General features: G+C 38.3%; 2 protein-coding genes across 2 annotated transcripts in view; one reads left to right on the forward strand and one right to left on the reverse strand.

The window, feature by feature from the left end:
* Positions 1 to 693: 693 nt before the first annotated feature.
* ywhaqa (tyrosine 3-monooxygenase/tryptophan 5-monooxygenase activation protein, theta polypeptide a) lies at positions 694 to 8,313 on the reverse strand. The gene is made up of 6 exons (XM_058378899.1): positions 8,157 to 8,313; positions 6,914 to 7,336; positions 4,113 to 4,236; positions 2,574 to 2,737; positions 2,375 to 2,470; positions 694 to 1,678 (listed from the first exon to the last, which is right to left on the reverse strand). The coding sequence occupies exons 2-6, from the start codon at positions 7,205 to 7,207 to the stop codon at positions 1,622 to 1,624; spliced, it is 735 nt and encodes a 244-aa protein (XP_058234882.1). The 5' UTR covers positions 7,208 to 7,336; positions 8,157 to 8,313; the 3' UTR covers positions 694 to 1,621.
* Positions 5,946 to 27,419, forward strand: part of taf1b (TATA box binding protein (Tbp)-associated factor, RNA polymerase I, B) — a 33,374-nt gene continuing 11,900 nt past the window's right edge. Inside the window, exon 1 of the mRNA XM_058378897.1 lies at positions 5,946 to 6,398. The gene's annotated coding sequence lies outside the window, so the exon portion shown is untranslated. The remainder of the gene's footprint in view (positions 6,399 to 27,419) is intronic.

Here is a 27,419-nt window from a genome sequence, read left to right on the forward strand (position 1 = left end):
AAACCTATGGTTTATATTTAGTTTGCAGAAAAGGTACACACCCCATGATACACATACACAGAGTATGTGGGTTAGAAGAAGATAAATCTGGACTATTTTTTAGTTCATGTCAGGTTTCAGCCTTAAACAAAGTCAGAGCACGAGCCATGAAGAAAGTTCTTAGTGCCAAATAAATATCTACATTGATTTATAGTCTATAGTATAAAACTATACTATGTAATAAGTACTTGCATTATAATGTGGGTTAGTGAAGCTTATTTAAAGGTGTAACACATTTGGCCACACCACTGTATACTAGACCTGATGTCCAATGGAAATATACAGTCTTTTTAATGATTAAAAATTATTATTTAATTATTGTACATGATTAAAGGCATCCACTGAATAAAGACCTGTAGGCTGATCAGCAAATAATATATGCTGAGTAACATATAAGCACCAATAAGAGCTGGGGAACTGTTTACTCATCAAATCTTAGCTTTCACCTTCATTAAAAAACAAAAACAAAAACAAAAAAGTGATTGGACAATTTTTTGAAAAAATGATGCATGATTATTTAAGCAGAGTTGAGAATCCAGAGGCAAACACACACAGAGATGATGTATGGTTTATAAAACTGTCACTTTTTAATTCATGTTACATAGCTGTTACATCGGGCATTTGAACATTTTTCACAAGGCTTTTTTTTGGGGAGGGGGGGGGGGGACTACAATCAACGCTTAGCAAAAACACAATAGTGGTCTGTATATCTATCGACATCACTGGACAAACCAAAAGATCCTCAATATGTGCACAATCCTGCAATAAAAATGATTTAACCAAACCTAGGAATAATGGCTATGCAGTATTTCCCATACCAGTGAATACTGAAAAATGGGCATGCATGACCTTTTCTTTACTTATTTTAACCTACTTAATAAAGTGGCACCTTTTTGACTCAGGCATGCTTTAAAAGTAACACAAAGCAAAGGTGTTGACTAGAAAGGAGTGTTTTGTCATGTCACTCAACAAGAGAAACCTTGGTTGAAAGAGCCAGTGTGCAGAAATTGCCAGGCTAAATAGTGCTAGCTGACTTAACAGCAACCTTTCATCTTGACAGTACTGGAGTGAAGGAGTGTTCAAGCCATCACTAACATTCTTCATAAGAGTTTTAATCTTCAGCAAACGTGTATTGCACAAGTGGCCGAATTACAGTTTGTTATTGAAGAAAGCCTGTCTGCCATACACAAGACTGTTGGTGCTTGTTAGATGTGTCTAAGAAAATCTGCACAGGCCATACACTAGTTGTCTCATGATTAATGGACTGCTGACGTCATGTGAGGCTAATACTTTTCTACAGCAGACACTGCACATAAAGGCAAAAAACAGACAAAAATCACAAAACCAAGGAATGGAGGAGTTATTTTAACTTAATATCATAACCTCAAGCCAGGTGATTAAAATAACAGGACAATAGGAATTTTCATAAACATGGCTCATTGGTAATGATCATGGGTTTACATGACTAGATAATTGTAAGTGAAACAATAAGGAATGAAGATGTGTAAAAAGTTTTTTTTATTTTTCTTTTTTTCCCCTTTTTTTTTTTAAATTTTATCTGTGGAGACGACATGCTGGAGTCTTAGTTCTCTCCATCTCCTCCTTCGCCCTCATCTGCTGCATTGTCAGAGGTCCATAACTGAAAGAGAAAGATTTGCAGATTTCTATTATTACTCACATTTTCCATCATTTCACTTTTTTTTTTTTAATTCTATGAGCTTTATATAAGGGGGAGAGAGAGATAGAGAGAGAGATAGAGAGAGAGAGAGAGAGAGAGAGAGAGAGACACTGCATGGTGAATATAGGAAAATATCCAATGGTGGGGTGTGACCATTACTAACCCATTGTTTATTATTGCCTAATAACAGCACGCCCCACCAGCCTTTGGTGAATTACAATTCTATAATTTATTGCAGAAATATATACAGTATCTCTATATAGTTACATGTAATACTGTGGAACAAATCTGGTTCCTCATTATCACATTTTATACTGATTATATTTCATCTCTCAGCTATAAAGAAACAGCCCTGCTGACTAATACAAGTGCAATACTGCTGACGGAACAATGCACTGACACTAGAGACTAAAACATTTAAAAACCAAGTCATTACACATTCTCATACATGTTTATTTGGAGCATTCAAAACCCTGTCCAAGCTATTAAGACATGCACAGCGAGAAACATAAACCTGTGAAAAACTTCACACCTTCTGCTTAATCAGAATCGAGATTTTAACAGGGCTGTGGTATAATTTGATAAACACAAGTGTTTCAGTATTGATCACGTGGGTTCCAAAACTGTAGCACTTTCCTTCAGCTGTGTGTAACTTACTGTGAGGTTGTCTCTAAGTAGCTGCATGATGAGTGTGCTGTCTTTGTATGAGTCTTCATTAAGTGTGTCAAGCTCAGCAATGGCTTCGTCAAAGGCCTACAAGCAGACACAGAATTCAAATAGAAACTTTTAAAGGGTCAACATTACAAAACTAAATTTCTGAAAACAATGATTTCCTGTGTAAAAAGCCATCACCCACCTGCTTGGCCAGGGTACAAGCCTGCTCAGGAGAGTTGAGGATCTCGTAGTAGAAGACGGAGAAGTTGAGGGCCAGACCCAGGCGGATGGGGTGTGTGGGCTGCATCTCCTTCTTACTAATGTCAAACGCATCCTGATAGGCACTCTGCGAGTTGCCTATTGTGTCTAAGATGATGGAAAAGAAAATGGTTAGGATAATAATGGTAACATTAAAAACCATGCAATATTTAATACCAACTAGCTTTATGCCTTGGAGAGGATGAACTCCTAAATTACTAATTTCAACAAAAATGACAGACAAAACAAATAAATGAATAAATCATTTAAAAAAAATGAATAAAAATGTTAAACAACTTACTAAGCAATTAAACAACTATCAAATTATTCATTTAGATTAGATTTCTTAGATTTTTACTGCTCATTCGTCATTGCACTTGGGAACTGATGATAGAGAGTAGTGAGTGCATGTGTGATATTTTCTAGTCTAAAACCAGCCAGAAGTCTAGGAGAAGACTAGGTTCTGATTGGTGTTACAAATCCTTTACTAGATTTTGATGATCTAACATGATCCTGAACTCTGCAATAAAAAAAATGTAAAAGTTTTTGATTTCTTTCAATGCACAAATAAAAAAAGCAACATTCATAAGAATGCTGGAGCATTACAGTTGTAATAATTTACAATTGTAAATAGTCAAAAGTGCAACTACCAGTTTAGTCTGCACTACTGTAGATCAGGGAGCAGAGTGCAGCATTGTGGTTTTTTACAACTGCAACCTGATAGATGTGTAGAGAGAATGCATGATAGTTGGTGTCAGACAGGTTCAGAAGCTGCTGATATTTTCAAGCATAATAGTCTCTCAAGTTTACATGGGACAGTGTGAAAAGCAAATAACATTCAGGGAGCAGAAACAGCTTGATGAGTGGTCAGAAAAAAAATGTCCAGGCTGGATTGAGCTCACTAAGACTATGCAGTTTCAGTGACATTGTGCCCCTGTTGCCAGATTCCTGTTCTTGGCTGACAGGAAGGAATGGAAACCAGTGTGGTCTTCTGCTGTTTGGAGCTCATCTGCCTCAAGGTTTAGCATGTTGCACTTTCTGAAATGCTTTAAAGCTCACCATGGATGCAAAGAGTGTTTATGTGAATTACTGGTCGGCTCAAACCGGTCCAACGGCCATTCTTCTCTGACCCCTCTCTCGTCAAGCCTTTTTTTGCCTCGAGATCTGCCACTCACAGGATGTTTTGTTTGCTTTTCACAGCATTCTGTTTAAACTCTACAGATATACGTGAAAATATGAACAGATTTTTCTGCACTGTGCTGCGTATGGCTTAGCTGAGTGGATAATCACACGAATCTGCAGGAGTATGGGTTCCTTTTAAAATGGTCAGCAGTTGCAATCCTTTTATCTTTAAAATAAATATAGACTATTTATTTCTGCCATGCTATTGATTGGTTTAGGATTAAAAATGAGAACTTAGAAAGAAAATATGAAAGAAAATGTTTTCTTAGAGTTTTTAAAAGGAGAAACAACACATACTTACCCTTCTTATCATCCCCAGAGGCAACTTCTGCAAGATATCTATAGTAGTCACCCTTCATCTTTAAATAGAAGACTTTACTCTCAGCACTAGAAGAGTTCTCAATCAAATATTTGCTCAGGAGCCCCTGAGGAGAAAGCAAGATAAAGAAATAAGAAAAGAAATTAGATGGAATATTAATGCTTTTAAATATGTGAAGAAGTCAAATGAATGAATCAGCAGTATATGTACAGAGTAGTTTTAATGCCAGTGGGCTGCATTAGATGGACAGATAGAGATAGAAATCACTCCCTACACTCACTTCCTACAAATACAATATAGACTTGATCATAACAGCTTGTTCTTAATATGGAAGTTGGGGTTTAAGTGCAATTGTGTGCAAGGGCATCATATTTTTACAAGAAACAATGATCTTACACGCATACACACCAAAATTGTGTGAGAATGTGTATGTGTACACAGCCTGCAGACATCCTGTGTGAACCCAGCCTTTTCCTTTAGCTTATGAGGTCAGTGATGAGAGCCTAAAATACTCCTTCACCCAGGATGCTGTTGAGTCGACAAAAGGTGTGCCGACACACTTATTCTGAACAGGAAGGCTCTATTGTGCCCTGTTATCAGCTGCAATGAAAAACAAAACGATGCCAATGAACAGCAGGTGTAAAGCCAACACCAGGTCCAGCCTCATAATCACTTGTTTTCATTTACAATGTACTGCCAAACAAGGGCATTTAAAACACATTCACCATACAAATATATTCAGTGTAAAGTCTAGATTTTTTTCCAATAAGCTTTAATGACTAAAGCTAAAAGCACACCAGACTCAGACACACTCAGTTTTGTAGTTGTAATTAAAAGAGGACTTTCTAACACAAAGCTGCACTTACATAAGCGAAGGGAGGAGAAACCACAAGTAGTGAGTAGAGGCTAAACAAAGCGAACCTCACCAACACCACTATATCTGCTTCCTCTTCCAGGAACCTGCAGTCTATAGACGGCCTATATCAATCACTAATAACAATAATAATTAATAAATAAATAAAATGTTCAAAATCCAGTGGTCCAAATGTACAGTAAGTGACGTTTTTATCCAAATGTAGACTGTACAATCACAAATGTCTGTCTGTACACACACGACATAATGCTGCCTATAGCTGACACGAGTGTAAAGTAAAATACATATTGCACTGTGTAACATAGTCCAGATAACATGTTAGACGTTGCAGTTCATTTATTTCAGACCAACCTTGGTTTCACAGAACCTTTAAAAAGAACATGTATTTTACTTTACATTTGTGTCAGCTAGAGTCAGCAAAGCAAGAGATACACAACACTGATTAGCAGGGCTGGGTGCTATTATATCAAGATAACGACTGATTAAAATCACCGTAAAAATATAGACAGGAAAATAATACAGGCATCTTCAGGACTTTTATAACACCAGCCAAGTCCATTATCATTCACACTGATTATACTGTACAAGGTGTTTACACTCGTTCTGTTGGACTCTACACTATTGTATATTTTTGTCAGATCCCATGCTCTCGACACAAAGGCTGATTACAAATTAAGGACACTTAAGCTTCTAGTGTAACTCTAAGAAGCCATTAGAACCATCCATCACACATGGAGCAAGAAATACTGGATTCCTTTGTCTTTGCGTAGTGAATGTGCGTGTAGGAAGTTCATGTGTAGGAGGCCATGAACCAACACTAGGGGGCTGAAGCAGGTAATCTGGGAGGAAACTACTGCTGTGTCCACACACACTTTTTCTCTCTCTAGTAGATGCTGGAGGAAGTACTCTGCTGCAGAAACCTCTGCAAGCAGGTCACAGAAATAGAGCAAAGTAATGTAAATAAAATGAACGTTCTTTACAGGAATGGGTCGGCTGAAAATATAGACCAACATGACTGGCATTTAAGCATAACATCAAGTCAGTGAATTTAGCTGAATTTGTCCATTTCCTTGTCAAATCTATTTTTTTAGTGACGGACAAGAATTTTAAAAATAATTGTTGTCAAAAATACTTGAGAGATTCAAAGGTGAAAACCAACTTGCTTAACCTAAGCCTGACGCACGCCAAGAACGTCAGGACCGCTACTAAAAACAAGATCAGATTTCATTCTACAAGATCATATTCCTGTTTTGAAAGGAGTAAACTGTTCACCAGCAAAACCTAGAACTAAGAAGACCTGTGTCTCTCCAATGATGCACCACTGCCTGGACGTGGGAGGAGAGGGACGCAGCATTTCTGCCTGCAGCACATATTGATCGTGAGCAGTTGAAAGGGTAGGTCATTCGCCTCTGCACCAATGTTACGTTAATCAATGGCTGCATTGCTCTGGAGGAGCTTCAGATGAGAGCACAGCGAAGTTCTCTCTCTCTCTCAGCCACATCTTCACACGGTGTACAACTTGTGCCATGCCCTTACTTCAAAGATAAACACAACTTTCTTGGCAAATCTACTTAATATGAAAATACCTTTGGATTTAAGATTTCTTAAAGGCTGTAGTACTGTCTGAGCTTTCCTGAGAATATAAGCGCGTTTTATTGATCTTGATCGTGCAATGAATGCTCCAGTAGTGGGCCGGTTTAATACAGATGTGCATTACACATCCACTTAGCACGCAGCTCATGCCTTTCCCTGATCTTAACATCAAGCATCTCATAACTATCGCCTGGCTGGGATTACGTTAGCAAACCTCAATATTGTGAAATGGTATGGTCATAATTAAAAAAAAAACCCATATACTATAGAAGAACTTATCTAGGCACAATTTAACAGGAGCATCGCCATGCCTTACCAGCACGTCGTGGCAGATCTCGCGCAGCTCGGCCTCCACCTTCTCTCTGTACTCCTTCACCATCTGAAGCTTCTTATCGCCGCCATCCGTCTTCTGCTCGATGCTGGAGATGACCCTCCACGCCGATCTTCGGGCCCCGACCACGTTTTTGTAGGCGACCGAGAGCAGGTTCCTCTCCTCGTTGGTGAGCTCGGCTCCTTGCTCAGTCACTGCTTTCATGGACGACGCCATGTCGTCGTAGCGCTCGGCCTGCTCCGCCAGCTTGGCCTTCTGGATCAGCTCCGTTTTATCCATGCTGTGTCCGCGAAGAGAGTCTACGGCAGTCCAATAAAGGAGAGCGGAAGAAAGCGGGCGAAGTAAGGGACTACTGGACGGATCGGGGAAGTGGAAAGCGAGCTGGTGATGTGGTTATCCCAGGCGCACCTGCAAGATCAGATCAGAAGGCGTGGACGTTAACGATAACGTTACCGGAACAAGCTACAGTGCAGTGCTAAACGGCGCAAAATGGTCAATAATCTCATAGCTGTGTGTGAGAGGCAAAATGAAGTACGACACACGGCGGAACCCAGGGATGATCTCTCTGGTATAAACTGATTCGTGTGTAAAATCAGTAGCGCGAGCCAATACAGGCACCTGTATGTACCTGACTACTCAGCTATCTGGAACACCTCGAGCCAGTCAAGACTGCGGGTTTTAGCATACAACTCACATGGGCTGTGGTTATCAAAGATGTTTTCTTCACAGCCTTGAACAGTGCATCTAGACCTGCTTACCAGTTAACATTTACTAGCTACACTAACATTACTACTACTACACGCTAGCCAGTTTACAACGCCAGAACACGACATGCACTAGTCTTAACTAACCTCTCTTTGTCAAACACCAGAAACCACACGGAATAACTAGGAGTTCATGTTAAACACAAAATGGGCTCGAGCGCACCAGCTACACGTACAAGCTAAACGATTCTCCTTACAATGATATCTTTTTCAGCGGTCCAAAAAAAAAAAACGAGCTCGTAAGTAACGGCTGCTGATTTTCTCACCCTAGTTAGCTATCCGGCTAATACTAGTTAGCTATTCAGGAGTGAGGCGATTTCTGACAGCTCGGTTTTTCTTCACGGCGACTTTTTTTTTATGAATAAATATTTTCCAAAGTGCGATTTTCTTCCAAACTACTGCCGTGACAAGGTTAACAAAATAAAAATAAAAAATAATAATAAAGCAATGCGGAAAATGCCAACCTTTACGCGGTTTCAAAATCCGCCACTCCGCAAAGCCAGCAGCGAACGACCCTCTTTTGGTTGGTTTGGAGGGAGAACAGACTCTGACTAACGTCAACCTAACCTGAAAAAGCGGGCGTGGTCGCGGCCGCGGAAATCCAATGGGATTTTGCGTTGAGCGCTCGCAAGCGACCGAATTGACCAATACACGTGCAGGGCGCGGAGTAAAGGCGGGCTTCGACTGAGACCACGGACTTCGCACCAATTAGATCACGGGAAAATACGTCACCGTCGCCATGGACACAAGGTCCTCCTCCATATTGTACACTCAGCGGGCGTGGCTGGACTCCAGAGATGGTGGTTTAACCCAGAAAATGAGTAATGTCGCCTTCACGCATGGAAACCGTCACTAAAGTGCTTTACACTTTAATAACTGTACATGTCCTACAAGAACATATTAATTGAAGCATATTGCTCTGAATAAGCTTCAAAATGATTGCCAACCCGGTAGATTAATAAGTAAATATTGGTGCATTATAATCATTACAGGTTTCTGTCAGTTCCTTCTGGCTAATAAAATGCTTTGTGGTTTCCTTAATGTGTCAGAGCTGTGGAGTAGAATCCTACATGTGTTACAGTAAATCTGTCTCGTGATCATCGTCATGAATGTCAGAACAGTGAAGACTAAATTCCATGCGATTGTGTATTTGTGGTTGAATTGCTATGTCAGCTAGTTTGGGCTTATCTCCAATAAAGGTGGACATTAATTCTTGTTTGGTTTTCAGTGCATGTTTTCACTTAAATGCCTGTGATTTCCGCCCCTGATTTAAGGCACTGTTTCCACCTCTGAGTCGATTCTAGGCCTCGAGTTTAGGGCTTCTGTGCTCCATACTCTATTTGATTTTTTTGGTGTTTAACTGGCCCTCACAGTGAATTTCCTAATCAGTTCACATTTTGGTTCATGGTTTGCGTCCGATGCCAAATGCCAATGATTCAGTTTGGCCAGCAGATCATATTTAAATGTGTATGGTGGATTCACTGTATTGACATTTTTTACTTAATTGGTATATCAACAGATTGAGAGTTTGCTTGATTCAATTGATTAGCTAGGAGAAAATAGATTTATTCTGATGCTCCTTATAATAATTTATCAGGAGACAGTGAATTGCCCTCCATACTCTCTGCTCTGCAATGAATAAATAGCAGGCCAATGCATTTGTAGTGGAACAGTCTAAGTAAAGAGGAAGACATATGTAAGGGAGAAAATTGAAGCGTTGTAAATGCACTGGGCACTTAAAACGCTTACCTATGCACTGAGGAAATAGCAGTATTGATTGGTCTTGATGTACCCATTCAGTGCCCATTTTCCAGTTCTCAGGTAGTTTCTAACACTGACCGTGTGACTGGCTTAATCTATTTTCACATGAAACATTGTTTCTTTGGTTGTAAGCTGTGATTATGAGAAACATTACTCTTTAGAGTTCCCCCACACAGTTTTTCTTTACTGACTGTGGCACAAACCATGCGGTGCCTTTGTTAATTACTGTTACTAAGAGAAGTTTCTGAACTTCATGAACTGAACATCTATATATGTATAAATACACGTTTATCATATTGTAATTTGGATGCTGTCCTTCAAATACTCATCTTGTTCAAAAGCAAAAAAAGCTTCAGAGATGTTGTAGATGCTTCATATTAGTGCATGAAACATGGACATAATAGGAAAAGCATGATTTATCAGGCAAGCATAGTTTAGTTGTTCAGGAACATGTCAAAATGACTTGCTTCATACCTTCGATATATTTGACTCAGGCCCCAGTATGGTGCCTTAACAGTAAATGGTGAAATTTCACTGCAGATCTCACCTGGTGTCCATTTTGTATAAGAACAAAGGGTCATCTGATATGCTCTGTATGAGGAAAAATGCAGATCTGTTACACCGGTTGGAATGTTTCCTTGCGCTATAACCCCCTCCTATAGTAAAGGGTAATGCCAGAAGATCTAACAGTCCTGTTTGCTGATAGATGCTTTGCAGATCCCAGGCATGCATTCCATCATTTCCAATGAGTAGAGGACAAATACCTGGATGGTTGCAATCCTGTTTGGAGTGAATAATTATGCACTTCATATCTTACATCATTCCATATTTTTATAATTATCAACATATCCATGTAATTTTCACCAGGACCTTGGCTAATGTGGCAATAAAGAGCAGTAACACACTCATCTTGACACTCTGCAAATGTCTTAGCTACTTGGCTTCAGCCACTCCATTATCTAAAAAGCATTCACAGGAGCTTCAAGCTGTGGTGGATATGTCAGTGTTTGCAGGGAGCTGTATGCTCTAAGGGGACATTTATTTGGAGTTTTGAACTGCTGAGTTTAATTAAGAACATTAATATAGTGTTATAAAAAAAAGAGAGGAACACAGATATGTGATTTATAGGCAGCTCAAGGCGGTTATCCACATTGGAAGGAGTTTTGGGTCCTAATAATCAGACACCAGTGAAACTACTTCTACATCATTAAACATATATATTGTGTGTGCCCCCAAATCTGCCATCCTCTATACATACATATAAATATGCCATTTGGAAACACACCATGTTCTGTCACACATGTAGGCATGGGGTGTGGGTAAATATTAGTATTGGACTCTTGTTTGCTATTGTATTGGTTTCGCTGGTTTACTTAAGTTACTTAATCAGACCTGTCACAATTTTTCATAGCAAAAGTAATTCTGGTCATCACAAACTTTGTCTAACTTGCTAGTAAATATCTTGCTTTTTGTCACAGGTAGAAATAAGTAAGTTTTACTGCAAATTCTCAGTGATTAAACAGTAGCCAAAATAATTAGTCAAACACATTTTCATCAGTAATATTAACCAACTAGCTAATTAATACTGATGATTCTGTAGCTAAGTGTTTCTAGGTAGTATATCGTCCACAAATAATTTGTGTATCGGACCAAGGTAGCTAGAAGCCTATTTCATAGGATTACAAAATGAACGCATATGCAATGGCCATGAGTTTTTTTTTGTTTTGTTTTTTCTTCAGTAGAAGAAATAAAAGAAAGCTTCTTACATGAAAATGTCACATTTACACAATTTGACCCAAATACTATTTTTACAGTACTATTAATTAATAAAATTCATCAGTGTATTAAGCAGGTGGGATAAAGAAGGGAAACCACCAAACTTTATTGGACTCTGGCCATCCTGCAGTCTTGTAGGGTCACATCAATTACTCATGAAGATATTGCAAGTTATAGTGATGGCATGTTATTAGTGGCACCATTACAATTGTCCTTTTTAGCATTCTGTGTCCATTTCTCACCTCCCCCACCCAGTCTGCTCCTGTTCTCGCTTGTGAACTAGATCAGTCAGGCTGTCAGCTAACACTTTCTGCATGGTCGATTGCTGTTACGTAATGTGTGTTCTTTCACTGGAAAGGAGGGGGGAAAAAGAGGCTCAGGGCGTTGTCTGGCCTGCTGAAAACCTGCCTGGAAACAGAGCTTATCCAGGTCTGCCTACTCATTCACTTTCTCTCTCTCTCTCTCTCTCGCTCTCTCTCACATACACACACATATTACTATTTTTGTAGAATATTTCTATTGGGTTGTGTATTATATGATATTGAGTTCCATATTGTAGCTTAATAATGCCTTTTCCCACATCTAACCTTGGTAAAAAATACCCTGGCTTTTCAAATCTAAGCTATACTTTTTGTAGCCAAGTTTCTTTATGGGGACCAGCCAAATGTCTCTGTAAGATCAAATTCGTGAAGTATTCCTGTATTTGTGAGGACATTTGGTTCCTATAAAGATATAAATACAAGCCCACGCATGCACCCTCTATTTCCATACACCCTGTAAATAAACAGACTTTTTTAAGTAAGTTGACTCAGAAAGTGAAAGGAAAATTACTGTAATCGTCCATCCAGTTTGTATGGAATTGCAAGAGTGTAAAGAAGTTGAGTATGGAATGAGAGCAGTCTATTTGTTTATCATTAATTCAACTAAAATTTCACTTTAAATTTCAGAGACACTTTTGAGACAGACATTTATCTCCAAGCACATCATTAACATAAGAAAAAAATTTATCAGGTTATAATTATGATATGCTTGATTATACAGCCTGCTAAGACATTATGCTGCTGTAATGAGGACTCTGCTGAGTCTTGAAGCTGTGAGCTGGCAGAGCAGGCGGCGTCATGCTGCCCCACATCACTCATCTGTAGGGCTAGTTTCATCACGTCCTCTTGAACTGGTGCACCACCTGAAATGGCCATATGAAACCAAGGAAAGGGAATCCTCTCATGCAGAATGTTTTACTGTGGGTGTGTTAATCTTCTTCAACACTGTATAACATTCCAGTTTTGTCCAATATATTAATGTTACCTGTCTAATATATAACAATTAATAGAATGGACCTGAGAGATTGTGATTGTTTTCTGCTCCTAACTGTAGTGTAGAATCTTTCTAGACTGACAGTTTGATCAATTTCCATTCATTTTCAACAGCATGGAGTTGTAATTACAGTAAACCATTATGATAACCCTTTCCCTTTATATAAGCTAGATGTGTGGCTATTCAATCCTGGAGAAAACAACAGGAAATAAAAAGCTGAAATCAAATCATGACTCGATTTGTCTCAGAGTCATAAAGCTGTATCTGCACTGATTGCCTAATATCACGGCAATCAGAATGTGACGGCAGCAGAATGATCGAGGATGGCAGGGAGGATATTTGGACCACAAAGTGGTGATAAAAGGGGAAGAAGAGGGGGGTGGGGGAGGGGAGGGGTGCTGAGGAGACTCCCCAGAGATGAGGATAGATATTAGTCTGATTGCAAGCTCCTGTGCAAAGCCTGCTGATTATATCCATGCTTGTTATTGTGCAGATGTCATTCGTTCATTTGCCAGGATAAACAGTTTGCACCAAGCACTGCGACTATAGAAAAAGATAGCCAGCATTTGATATCTGTTCTCTGGGAAAGCAGTTTCACTGCACTTACCTGTCTTTTGTTCTCTACCTTGTCCGAAAGCCCAAAGGGCGTGACTGCTATCGCAGTGTCTTTTTACTCTCATTATCTGTCTCACTTCTGTGTAACTAAGAGCTTTCAGTACCACACCCAGGTGATTGTTGTAAGACTCAAGCACAGGCATAAATATTACATGAAGCACTTGATTCATGAAGCTTAATGACTGAGTCACCAGTTTAGGGGTTTAGTCCTCTCGAGTCACTCAAAGCTTGTGAAGTGAGTTGGGAGTTTAAACAGCACTAGGAGATTTTGTGCTTTTACACTTACCTAGGATTCAGTTGTCTGTGCATTCAGAAATGTGTCAGATATCACAGTGTAAATTAGCTGAAGCTAGCTGTTTTGAGACTCAAAGTTCAAACAAATGCAGAACCTGCCGCAGCTGTCTAAGCATATCTAGATAGTTAATAGTTAAATGTATAGTTAGTTATACCTAACTTCAGCTAGCTGAACTTTGCAAACTCAAAATTGAAACAAATTCAAGCCCTTACTTCAATGAGTCAACTAAAGCCACACTCTAAATGCTAGTGGAAGAGGGGTAGCTTTTTAAAGTACAAGAATATGATTGACAGGCATGTAGAGAAACCTTCTTCTCATGACTGCTGTGTAGAATTTTTTTTTCTGTTTACAGAGCCTGAGGCAGCCACATAGACCTGAGAGTCTTCTCTGAATAGATATTTTATTGACAGCTACCTCAGCTTTAAGATCATGTACTTATATTTGGCAGCCTTTTAACATTTTCCCCCATTTCAAAGCACCTTATAGTGTTTTGGACTTTTAGGATTTGAGGCAGTAAACCTTGGATAAGAAGGGGAAGGAGGGGATAGTTGGCCCTGGATCAGTGTAGAAGAGTATCTGCTAAGTACTGCAGTTCCTCACAGGGTCTTTAATCATTAGATTCCTGTAGGTATTCTATATGGAATCGTCTCTGAAAAGATAACCCTCTGACTTAGTGTTCTACAAAAAAATCTTAAAAGGTTCCCCCAAAGGAGCAAGCTAATAACTCTTAAGCCTATGTTTCACTCTAGCAAGCAATATGTCGCTCACGTCATGTGAGCATGCGGAGACGCTACTACTGTCACTGGTGACCATGAACTGTCCAGAGTTCCAGTGAGTAATGGCTGTAGCTATGTGTAGCTTTTAAAGATAATTATTCCAACGCAAATTTATGCACTAATCATTGTGAAAAGGAGTTGTTTGATTTGGTTGTGTGATAGGGTTCAAACTAGCTTTGTTGGCAGATTAGAAAAGCAAGATGTAGAATCCTTTGTATCCACCACTCTCAGGCAGGGAACCACAGAGAACATTGGGTTTGTGGAGTAGCAATTAGCTAGCATTATATTGTAGCAGCAAAAAGAAAATTAGTCTGTTCAAATTTACAATATAATGTTTAAAAGATTTCACTGCAACTGTCCCACAGCTGGCATGAATGCATGTTCTTGATAATGTTTAATGGCATTTTAGCTATCATTTTTGACAAGTGATCTAACTAAATAAAAAGTATTAGGATTTTATAACTATAGTACAGTAGCTATCTTAAATAGAAATGCATCAAGCTAATCTGTGCTGGTAGTTTTCCACTTTTGGATATTTGAATATTTGTGCTCGCATTTCCAAATGGTTTGCTTCTGGTTTAAAATGCATGTTGCTTATAGCAATATAGGGAAATCTGTGGTAGCATTTAAAGTGTGACTGATGTCATTCTGAGACAACTGAGGAAATCACAGAGCGATCCATCCTCTGAAAGAGTTTCAAAAGCTGATCGTATGGGGACCTCCTATTGGCCCTGGATGTCAGAAGCGCTCTAAGGTGTTTTGATCTATTATATTGAGGCACAGCATTGCTTTCATTTGCAAGGCTATAAAGGCCCCAGGCAGGACCACGACTCATTTGTCACACTGCAGAGGCCCTGTAATTATTTGCAGCCTGTTGCTCTGCTAGTTCATTAGTAAAGACTATGTCTGTGGCAAACATAATTGTAAAAGCTATATCTGTCATGTTTTTTGTGTTGCTGCTAACTTTATTATATTTGATAATTTCTCATTACTAATATGGCTGAGAATACAGTAGCCTACATACTTCTTTGGTTTTAGGTTGGTCAATTGTGAAAGGATTTTAAAGCAGGTTTTTTTCCACTTTGTTATGGAACTGAAGTTTTGCATGTTATTTGTGTGCATTTCCTTAGGTCACTTCAGACAGAAAACATTCTTAAGTTCACTTTCCAGGCAAGCATGCACAAATCCATATACTATCCATACACCATTTCGTACACTGCTAAAATATTTCCTCAGTAGCCTTTGAGCAATTTAAACAATTCCATTTTGACCCATGTTATGCCACTTTGTCAGTCTAGAGTAGTATCATAACCATATGGTATCCAGCAACCACTCACCCTCAGTGCAGGTCTCAGCTCTCATAGTAATGAAATATTCATTGATTCCTCTGAAAAACACAGCTCACAGTCCTGGCTTCTGAACATTATGACTTGGAACAGAGAGGGAAAATAGTGGTCACCAGAATTTAATCAAATAGTTCTGTAATAATACTTGACACAAACAGTAAAACATCACGTTAACCCAGTTTGCTGTGTGAAGAATAGATCTTCTGAGGTGGGAATTTCAAGATTTTGATTGCAGTTAAAGCCTGCAAGGCTTGCCTTTCTGTTGCGATCTGCTAATGTTCTCATTCTCATCTTTATTCTTTTGATTGATCCCTGAAGATCTCTGGCATTATTAGTGAGGAGAGGATTTTTCAAGTAAAACTGCTTCTGCTTTTTTGGAGACTTTAAAGCCTTTAATGTAGCAGAAACTGATTTATTTCATTATTAGTTAAATTACTTTACTAAAAGATGTATATCTAACAATTCCAGGCAGTTCAGAACATGACTATATTGAATGAAATTGCAATAATTAGCTATTTGTATGCATGCTGGCTTGTTGAGTATAAGAAGTACAGCATGCAATAAAAAACTGTACATCTCACAGACCCACAGGCAAAAGAAACTTTTTTTGCTGATGTGAGTGCTATAAAAGCCAAAGAAAAAAAAAAGTATATATTTTTTATAGCTAAGCAAATGTCTTGTCATCTGGTCAGTCTCTCTGGGCATCTCCCATTCTTTTGTTAAATATTTTAAAAGTCTACAACTTTTATGTCTACAAATCCTGTTTTCAGTGTTGATGAAATACCTGAAATTTCTATGCATCACACCCGAAATTCCATCTATGTCCTTGCTTAAAATCTTTCTCTATTTTTCCCCTTTGGTTTCCTGTGGTTCCTGTTGGTTTCCAATGTATATCCTCCATATTTCTTAACAACTCCTACAATTTTAAGTCTGCAGCAGGAGGCCTAGATATCTATCCTAAAACTGGTCCCCAACCTAGTTCTCTAAACTTTGAAACCTATCCCACATTCACTGTTATATGTGTGATCAACACTACAAATCTCAAATGGAGATGTTAGGAAAGAATGGAGAATACAGTCTGGAAAATGTAATTGTATTTACTTGCTTTCTTCTGTCCTGTCTCTCTCCACTCTCTTAAATAAGGTATACCAGACACTCCTGAGCCTGAGAGACAATCAGACCTAAAAACATCTCACTTATTTTAGCAGTGCTTAAAATAGAACCATTCCCACTGAAGGAACTCTACAGAGAAAGACATAACAAAGAGGAAATGACTTGCTTCACTGTTCAGAGGGAGATTGTCCAGTTGGCATTTGCTACAACAAGGAAAGTCTGGAAATCCCCAGGCTGAGGTCATTGCAGCTGATCTTTTAAATCTACTGTATGGCTCTTGTTCCAAGATATTTCAGCAGCCAGGGAAACTATATACATGTTTTGATCATGTCCTTCAACAAGCATTCAGTGAATGTCCATAATGGCACCTGACTGATCTCACTGAATTCACTGAAAACTTCTTTGACTTTTCATAGAAGAGATGATTGTATGTCATCTCATGTGATGGCATTGCTTGCTTTTACCATTTGCTGGAATAGTGGAATTGAGTTTGAGTTTGTACGCGATAACAGGATCGGGCTAAAAGTCACTTGTGTAATTAGTATCACCTCAATATTATAATTTTCAGAAATAAATATAATTAAAGGACCTGCATCAGACCACTGCACTCCTCTGGGCGATTACACAAATGATTACACTAATGAAACGATAGCTAATTCATTTTCTGGGTAGTGGAAGCATCTGGTGTCAGTGTCAGACAAAACTGTGCACAACATATTATACCCATATTATTTAACAGAAAACTGATCATGTCCTAGATAGATAGATAGATAGATAGATAGATAGATAGATAGATAGATAGATAGATAGATTGATAGATAGATAGATAGATAGATAGATAGATAGATAGATAGATAGATAGATAGATAGATAGATAGATAGATAGATAGATAGATAGATAGATACTTTATTCATCCCAAAGGGAAATTCACACCATTCCTTCAAGGTGAGATGCAATAAACAGCGAGTAGATCCCAAAAAATGTATTGTTTATGTAAATATATGGGATATATTTTAAATCTGGATATGAGTGATTAACTAAATACACATGATATCAAAATATCCCTCAGGATCATTTTTGCCTTTAAATCACAAATTCTAAAAATTACAAGACAACACAATGGCATACATATCAATCATTTAAGTGTTTTAAGCATATAGACTAAATCTTCATCCCATCCCCTGTCCTGCACTGTTTGTTGTTGTTATTTAGTGTACTTGATTTAGTGTCTGAGTGTGAATTTGTGTGTACTTGTGTGTGTTAGAGCTGGCTGAGCTGTGATGAGTGTTCGGGATTCTCCTCAGAAAAACATGCTTAACTAGTCTGTCTGAAAAAGTCAGTGCCCCCCCCCTTCTTGTCTCCACATCTGCACTTCATTAAACCAGAGTGTCAAAAAGTTATAAGGCTACATGATGCTGTTTTTAGATCATTATTGCTATAAATAAAGCTTTGTGTTTTGTTCAATATGTGTCAAATAAATAACTATATAACAATCTACTCATATAAACCATACTAATGGACACAAAAGCGATGGATAAGAGTGCTCTGGTCACTCATTTCTTTCACTTTGTTACTCATAGTTGAAATAATTGCCTGTGATCTTTCTACACATGTGTACTTAAATGTTGTTATAATCTGTTCTTTAGGGAAATTAAACTCAATTAATCAAGTTTTATGTTGGAAAATCCATTTGTTTGCATTGTATCACTTTCAGTAAAAAATATGAACAAACTGTACATTTTTATAATACAATGTTATGGATGTACATAGGAGCATCTGGCATTTTAAGACAGCAAGCAGTCATGTTCTCGCAAGCATGTGTTTGTGTGACTCTGTTTGCAAGACTGTTCATGACCACAGATGAGAAGCCGACATGGAATTCTGCTCGGGTCTGACACTCATCTCTGATATTATCAATCCTAATGTGTCCATGGCAACCAGAAAAGGGACTGATGATCAGCCATGGCCTTCTCTGACGCACGTTGGCCCTCATCTGCGTTGCTATGGCGATGTTAAACAGCTAATATGTAGATTAGCACCCTGAGACATTTGAATCAGGAATGTCAGAGAGTGCATGCTAAATGAAACAATGGTGAGGTGAGCTGGTACATGGTGAGGCTATGAAGCTCTGCCAAAATTGGGCATTGGGGAAAGTTCATGTAGAAAACACACACACACACACACACACACACACACACAAAGAAAGCTATTTCTTGAGCTTGCTTACAACACACACACACACACACACACAAAATGGCTTGTTCTAACCTCTGACTCATTAATATCAGCTGTATCTTGAATCCCCCCCCACCTTTCTTTCTCTTTTGTTTTTCTTTCTCTGAATTCTGAATACACATACAGTTTGTATCATTGAGCACTAATACAGTTATAATTGTATAAAAAGTGAACTGAAATGTTACAAACACACTGTATGTCGAATTGAAATGAGTAAATGAATAGATACATAGAGATCTTAGAATTTTAAGCTTCTATTTGAAAAGTCTGTGATTTTTAAGGTTTTAAAAATCATATGATTTTGGCCTAATATAAGCTGATAATGAGTTAACTCTTCAACCTCATATATTTGTTTAGAAAATGATATAAACTATAAGATATAGTTTGCTATAAAACCTCTTACATAAAATATTTCCACCATTAACTAATACTGCATCAGACAGCAGATAAAACCTTACGATTCCAAGGTCTTGACATATTAAAAGGATGCCATTTAGTCATCATTCACTGTGTTATAATTTATGAGTTATGCTTTTTTGCAAAATTTGAAGTAGTGACGACTTGTAAACAGGTAATGATGATATGCACAAAACTGGAGAATTTTATCTTGGCCTCACTTATCTCAGCAGCAAGCAACCTAAAGTAGTTGTCGAATGAATAGCCTTTGTTAAAATAAAGTAGGCAGTTGGATGTAAATGGGTCAATGATTTGGCAAAGTTTCGAGTCTCCTGAGTCCTCAGAAAGTGGGGTAAAGCGCAGCAGTAACCTAATGCTTGTCTATAAAAGCATTAAGAGATAAAATAGAGCTAGGTTCTGTTGTAGACTAATCACAGATCTGCATGAGTTTCTGTTTCTTCAGGAGCAGTGATTAGAATCTGTGTGTAAATGAGACTCATAAACCAGTGCAATCTTGTAATAAAATGTAATCAAAATAATCAAGTTATAAACACTTGTCACTATACAGCTCCAGTAGTTAGTTCTCAGTGGCCTGGCATTTTTGGAAAGTCCGTAAAGACCAGATTGATCCAGTTTGCTCTAACAACAGATAAAGAGAAACTTTGGGGAAGCCGGGAAACTGCAACAAGACTATAAGTCCAGGGACATAAAACATGAGAGCATGGGTGACTGGTATACATGGGCTAGCAGGAGTAAGCCAGTTGTCTTTCAAAGCTAAAATAACTACCAGTGCTATCAATATTGGTTCTTAGTTTTGGCATCAACATCTGATTATTTTCTGATCAAAAGTGGATTATTTTGCCTCTCAAATAGTCACACATCCCATCAGTGATGTATAGGATGTCTGTGGATTTGCTCCATATTTAGGTTAGTATTTTAGGCCTATATCCTGACATAATCCAAAGCATGCTAAAACATGTGAAATGTAGTTGCAGGTGTAATGAACATTAAACTACATGGACTATTTACTCCATTAATCTTTTCCCCCCTAAATGCCTTTGGTGGAGATACTAAAAGCAAATAGACTAAGCACACATTACACAAAAAGATAGACAAGAGACAACATAGAGTGCTAAGTTTAGTGTTTCTTAGATAACATTCAGGGGTTCAGTATTTAGGGTTTGGTATTTGGGGAAAATATGGCATGAAGCTGGACTTGAAGAGCTTGCAATACAACTGCATATCTACCATTGTGTGTATGTGTGTAAAGTTTTCCTCATGTCATTCATATCATGCAATCTATGAGACACACACACACACACATATATACTACATATTTACTGTATATATATGTGTGTGTGTGTGTGTATGTATGTGTGTGTGGAGAGAGAGAGAGAGAGAGAGAGAGAGAGAGACAGAGAGAGACAGACAGACTTTGAAATATAGCATCACTCATCCTAATAGACTCATTGTTGGGTTGTCCATCGAATATAATGGTCATCTTTCACTGCAAGACAGATTCTTTTACCATACCAACATGCTATTCAACAACAAATATGTACCGTATATTGAATAGCATGCTCCGATTTTTGGTATACCACTGCAGAAAGTTTGATGGCTGAGGTCCAACAGAATTTTCACAAGGCATGCCTACCTGGTGCCCTGCAATGGATAGCATCTCATCTAGGGTGTATTTCCACCTTTCACCCAGTGTTCCTGGGATATGCTTCACATCCACTTAGACTCTAACCATGACAAAGCACTTACTAAAGCACAATGGTAGAGATTTGCAGCTATTTAAATAATATATCAGAGGGTGTCTATTTTAAGTACCTCAGTATCTTTGGTCCAACAAATTGCTTATAAATCCAAAATGAACCGCTAGAAAATGTCAGTGTTTGAATTTTTTGCTGCTGCAGCACCATGAACCCTTTAGGAGCCATTCTATTTTTTGAAAAGTCTAAGCCTTAACTCTTGAAATGTAGATATGTGTTAGAGAACAGATCTAGACACCCACTCTATGCAGTGGGCCAGGAAGCACAGCCGTTACGTAACAGGTGGGCGACCTCCCCCACACAGGCAGTAAAACTACACAGAGTAGCGGAAGCGCAGAGGCTGGTGCCATCCCACTGTTTCAGTCTCTCTTTCCCTTCTCTGCTCCCCTTCACTCTCCCCTCCTTTTTCCCTTTGCTCTTCAGTATTGATGAGCTAGACTTTCTCTCCTTTGAATTCATGCATTTCCTCTTTGCATAAACACCTAGGGACATACACTCTGGACACATAAGTGATGCATCTATGAGATGAAATCACATCAGTCATTAGTAATTTATGGAAAGAAAGATATAATGGACAGCGCTCTCGACTTTCCTCCTCAATAAGAGAGCGGTGCATGCTGTCCTCTTCAAAATAATATTCTGGAAAACAGACTCTATGTAATTTAAATACCTTTTTATGATGCCTTATTAGTGAAAGGAGATTACCACTATGAAAGCAGAGCTTCTTTCTGCAAGCTATATAACTGAGGATAAAGTCTCTTATTTAGATCTATTGTCAGTTGGTGGAAAAAGGACTGTGAGCATTATACTTCTCTTCTAAAGTGGTGTTCATCATTATATCCATCCAACTATTTTCTGTATCGCTTATCATATACAGGGTCACAGAGAGCCTGGAGACTTTCTCAGGGGACTCGGGGCACAAAATGGGGTACACACTGGACAGGGTGCCAACTATTACAGAGCACTATCACACACACACTCATTCACACACTACTGAAACAATTTAGAGATGTCAATCAGCCTACAATGCATGTCGTTTGGACTGGAGTCCAAAGAAACTGGAGTACCCAGAGTACCTGGAGCTCTTCATGCCAATAAAATTTAGGATAATTTAAATTACATTCAATAGTCTAGGTAATTATTTTTATTATATATTTATATATACTAAATATATAATATTTTATTATATATTTATATAGACTGGACAAGACTACCATTATTTAAGTTCTAGACATATTTTCCAAATTCTGATACAAAATTAGTACTAAACATTTAATTCATGTTAATAGGTACCCAAACCTTGAAGCAGAAGATAAAATGGAAAATCTTTTGAGGTTGAAAACATATTAGAGTAGTAGTGGCTCTATTAGCAGATCAATAAATTCAGTGGAAAACCTAACACAAAACCTGGTCCCGGTGTGTTTTCCATCTGTAATTACATGATGGCTTACAAAACGTCTTCAGAAGTCAAGATAGCAACTAGAAATGATCTAGTCTAGTGACCGGACAGATCAATATTAGCAACCATCAATGGAATTATTAGTAATTAAGAAATGGACGACTTTTTAACAATGTGTGCCAGATCGAGTTCTAGTTTATTCCCATGTTATTTTGTTATGTGATATTTTATTAATATTTTGCCTACTAAATCTCAATCTATTTCCCTGTTTCTTAATTCCAAGGACAATTCAGGAGTCTGCTCTTTTTGGCATTAAAGGACAGGGGGTTGAAATGTATATCCTATTCTTCACTGCTCAATCTCCTCAGGTTGATTTCTAGCCTTCCTTTGATTCCTATATTCAGTCCTCTTGTGTATTCCTAACAAATCAATCATAAGTAAGGTGCATAAATACTTGCACATTTCCCCGTATCATATAATTATTTAAGTCAGTTTTTAATCTCAAAATGTACCAAGGTAACAGGTTTGGTCATTCATAAAGCCCAATGCTTGTACAGAGTTGTATCATTGCACATGCAAACTTCCACCCCCTCATCCTTCCTGCGCTATACTCACGGGAGGTAATAAGATCTATCATCTAGTCATTCTAAACAATGACGCCATGTCGTGTGATGAGTGCTGCCTTACAGCATTTGAAGTATGCGGTTAGCATTAAAAGCACATATTTACCATAAGGGACAGATTGCTAATCCTTTATATACAGTCATCTCAGACTACCTCTGTGACAGTGACATGTTGGAGAGACAACCTACTTGGTGTTAAATTATTAACATGTGAGTACAAAGTTCTTGCGACATGGGCTTAACGTAGCATATAGACGTCTATAGACAAAGCATTCTTGTTTTTGTTCTTTCTCGGTTCTACTGTTCATACATGGCCTGATACTGCATGCTTTCAAACCATTATGTTTCCTCCTACTTTCTGCCCACACAAATCGATTGTTCTGTGCTGCCTTCATTACAAATTAGCCAAATTTTAATAGTGCACTCTCTGACAGCCTTAGCAATTATAGAATGTGTAGCATTAAGTACATATAACATAAGATGTGTCTATTTTTGGCAGAACGCTGGTATTATCTTGTGTAAGCTTCTCTCTCTCCATCTCTTTCTTTGTGTCTTCTTCTGCAGATTACTCTAGCTTAAGAGTGCTTGTGTCCATCACTGGTTGCCATGGAGACTGCACAGTTAATCCTCACCTACTGTATATATTGAAATCAAATATATAACTTCATATGTGCAGGAATAAACCTTATATGAACCGAGGCAAGCTGTTTGTTATGCCTGGCATACCGGTTAAAGCTCTGGCAGTAGAATAAGGTATTTAATCAAAACTCAAGAATTTATTGTCATATGCACAGTAAAAAAAAAAAAGGCAGTTACACTGTACAATTAAATTCTTACTCTGCATTCCGTTATACATCAATACCATACAGATAATATAAATTATTTAGAAATTATATTGTAATTATAAAAAAAGACTAGGCTGCAGTGCCTTAAAACAATGGCAGTTAACATGTACAGTTCGTCCTTTTGAATAAATTATTATGCAAGTATTTATAGTCCAGGGACAGCAGTCACTGGGTTGCAATGTAGCAAAATGCTTTGTGTTGGTGTGTAAAAATGCAGAGGTAGAAAAAGTACTGTGCTTCGTGATGTGTGGTTTTGTAAGGTTCAGTAGGGGATTAGAAATGATGACCTCAGTGTGAGTTGTGCTTTTTTGTCTGCAGCTCTACATAGCTAGATGATAATTAGCATTGACAATACACAGCTCCTGTGTCCGGGGCTCTGAGTTCGCGTTGCTGTCTTTGAGAACTTTCACATGTTCTCTCTGTGTTTGAGTGGGTTTCCTCCAGGTTGACTGGTTTCCTCCCACTGTCTGAAAACACAGTTAGGTGGATTGGTCTTGCTAAATTTTCCGTGGATGTAAATAAATGCGTGGGGCGAGTTCGCCTACATTGCACACAGTGATACTGAGACTAGGTCCGGATCCACTGCCACCCTCACCCTCACCCTAAGCATGGTAAAGCAGTTACTGAAGATGAATGAAGGTAGGTACATACAAACATACAAACTCACACAATATTCCAGACGCTCTTTAAGTTGTTGCTATGAGTCCAAACCCGATAAAACCACCAAACTTTAGTAAACAATGTGTTGTAAAATGCCGTCTGATTAGTATTCACTTAAAATAATAATAGAAATTAGGTTTCTAGTGACTTGATTATTATCAGTGTTCTCACTCATCCAGAGTTTACTTAATGAATATAAGTCACGTAGACAGGTAGGTGTATCCAAAATGCAATTTGTTCTTTCAACATGGAAAAGCAAAGACACAATAATCTCACTGTTGACATGCTTAAAGCCAAAGAAACACTGTTGTTAGGTAACCGGGAAACGTGGATGCTTAGCTAAGTATAAGACAGAGGATAATATTAGGCTAGCTAGCACTTACTAAGACAATGTAAAGGTAGTGAGAGTGGAAATAAGGCAACACTGTGTTAAATATAAACCTTTCCCTCAGATTTGTTGTTAAATTACTAAGAAAAGACTCCTTAAAAGACTGAATTGCGCTGAAATTTAACCTCAACCACAAAACTGAATTTCCATGCATTCTGCTGTATTATGAAATGTCAACATTGAGTGAAGTCAATTTTTTTTAAAGCAAAGCAAAAAAATTAAAAAAAAAAGCTGAACATGACCCTGTATTGCACAAAGTGATTCAACGTGTCTCTTTATGTGAGCTGTTTGCTTTATTTGCATGTAATTGTCATAGGCATGAATATTTCCATACTCCCTTCTTTTCTTTCTTTTCCGTTCTGTTCTGTTCTTCATGTTTTCTTCAATCATCCAAACACAATAAAATAAACAGGCTAGCTCTCTACCCCGATATACTGTTAAAGAGACCATATACTGTATGAGGCTGTCTAGCCTTAAAGGTCACACCAGGACACAGGGAGGCCACTTCATTCCATTGCGCTGAGCACATGGTTACAATGTTGGTCAAGGCTAACGTTAGTCAGTTACCGCTCACTCTCTGCAGCCACTCTCTGAGAAATATTGCTGCTGTGTGCAAGTATGGGTACCCTGGTATTTCCTGAAATGATCCGGTATAAAATAAAAATACCATCATGGGTTTGGGTATCTAGTGAATTATCATTGAATTACTGTATTACTGTTCTACAATAGTATGATATTTACCAGGAATGAATGTATAATCTCTTTGACCTTCCTTTGTAAAAATATAAGGCAGAAAGACAGAGTTAAATTAACCCACACTCTCACACCAAATTTCCTGACCCCCCCCTTTCATTTTGTATAGAAGAATTACTTGCTCATGAATATCGTTACAAGATCGTAAGTCAAACCCTTTCAATTGGAATTGTAATGTGTGTTCATGCCCTTAATTTGGAATTGTAAAATATTTGTTCAGGCCCTTAATTTGCTATTTAGATTTCACAGATGGATTAAAGTTGGCCCAAGCGTGTTGATCAATGCACTCAGCAGGCAGTCAAGTATTACAGCTCTGTTTAAGTAGGTGCAGTTCATAAGTGTTTGTTCGGGATAAACATATGGGTTACACTGAGCAGGAGCACAGCTCCCCACAATCAGTTTATGCAAACAGCAACTACTTCAGAGCTACTATAATTCCTGTATTATGCTCTAATAGTGTAAATCCTAACAATACATTTATATTGCAGACGTGTTTTAATTACATTTCCCCTGTCATTGTTAGACACTCCATATTGTAACAAAATATATTTAGAACAATTTCTACATTGTTGTCAGCCATGTTGTTGTCAAATCCTGGTTTGTAAGAAAATGTAAAGCAAATACAAATAAAAATAAGATTCATCAAGAAGTAAGTGAGCAATATACTATTTGTAACATCTTGGCACTGAAATTCAAAATATGTTTACTGTATGCCAATATATTGCCGTGCCAGTGCATTAGCTTCCTGTAATCTTCTGAACAAAAACCCATCCATATTTCTGTGCATAACACAAGGAATAGGTGCAAAGGTCTTAGCATCTCTGCTTAGAGGATTTAGCGAGTGAGCCTTAAGTCTCACCGAGTGATGATAGCAATAAGGTCATTTGTTCCAGAATAATAGAGGACAGCCTAAACACGTGTGTTGCACGTGTATCTCTGTCATAGTGGCCTCACCCACAGATTAGTATCTGTTAAAAACCAACAACAGAGGTGTCGTACCAAGTGAAAGCAGTGTAATAAGGTGTTATGAAATCTATATGAGGATTAAAATAGCTCTACATTCTTAATTTGGCTTGGGTTCAGGGACTCATAAGGAACTAGAACATTTCAAGCATTGCTGTGGAGTGCTGTAAGCAAGTAGATGTCTGTGTATAGTGTAGTAGATGTCTGTGGAGTGTATAATAAATTATTCTATTGGTGTATAATGGAATAATGGCAATAAAGAAAAGTTAATTCTGGGAAAGTAATATTTGAATGTGAATAACTGGCAAGGATTGAACATGCATCAGCTTACGTATACAAAACCGACTCGTACAGTCACAACACAGAACACAGAACTCCAGGATTTCCAGGAAAAACTGGCCATCTGCCCTACTCCATTAAAACAAACCTTGCAAATTCACAGTCTAATTCTGGCAGTTCTCTGAGCTTCTTTGACTGGAGGATTGCACATGCTACTCTGTGCTCTCATCTTTGATTATGTATGTAACACCAAACCCTCCCACCCCACTGCCCTCATGCACACACCCCACGTACCAATCCCCGCTGTAGCCTTCATCAGGGCTGCCGTGGTACTGTGGGGTTGCCATGGTGACCAGCACGACGCAAAGCATCGTGGGCAACAATAGGATTTACCATGTGCGAGCAGAATGCAAA

Source organism: Hemibagrus wyckioides, linkage group LG25 (genome assembly GCF_019097595.1).
Source record: "Hemibagrus wyckioides isolate EC202008001 linkage group LG25, SWU_Hwy_1.0, whole genome shotgun sequence".
NCBI lineage: Eukaryota > Metazoa > Chordata > Actinopteri > Siluriformes > Bagridae > Hemibagrus > Hemibagrus wyckioides.

Excerpts from the sequence above, each read along its gene's own strand:
- ywhaqa (XM_058378899.1), bottom strand. The coding sequence starts at position 7,207 with ATGGATAAAACGGAGCTGATCCAGAAGGCCAAGCTGGCGGAGCAGGCC. Across the intron at positions 2,738-4,112 it reads CTCTGGGGATGATAAGAAGG|ACACAATAGGCAACTCGCAG; the intron begins GTAAGTATGTGT and ends CCATCATCTTAG. Across the intron at positions 1,679-2,374 it reads TACTTAGAGACAACCTCACA|TTATGGACCTCTGACAATGC; the intron begins GTAAGTTACACA and ends TTTCTCTTTCAG.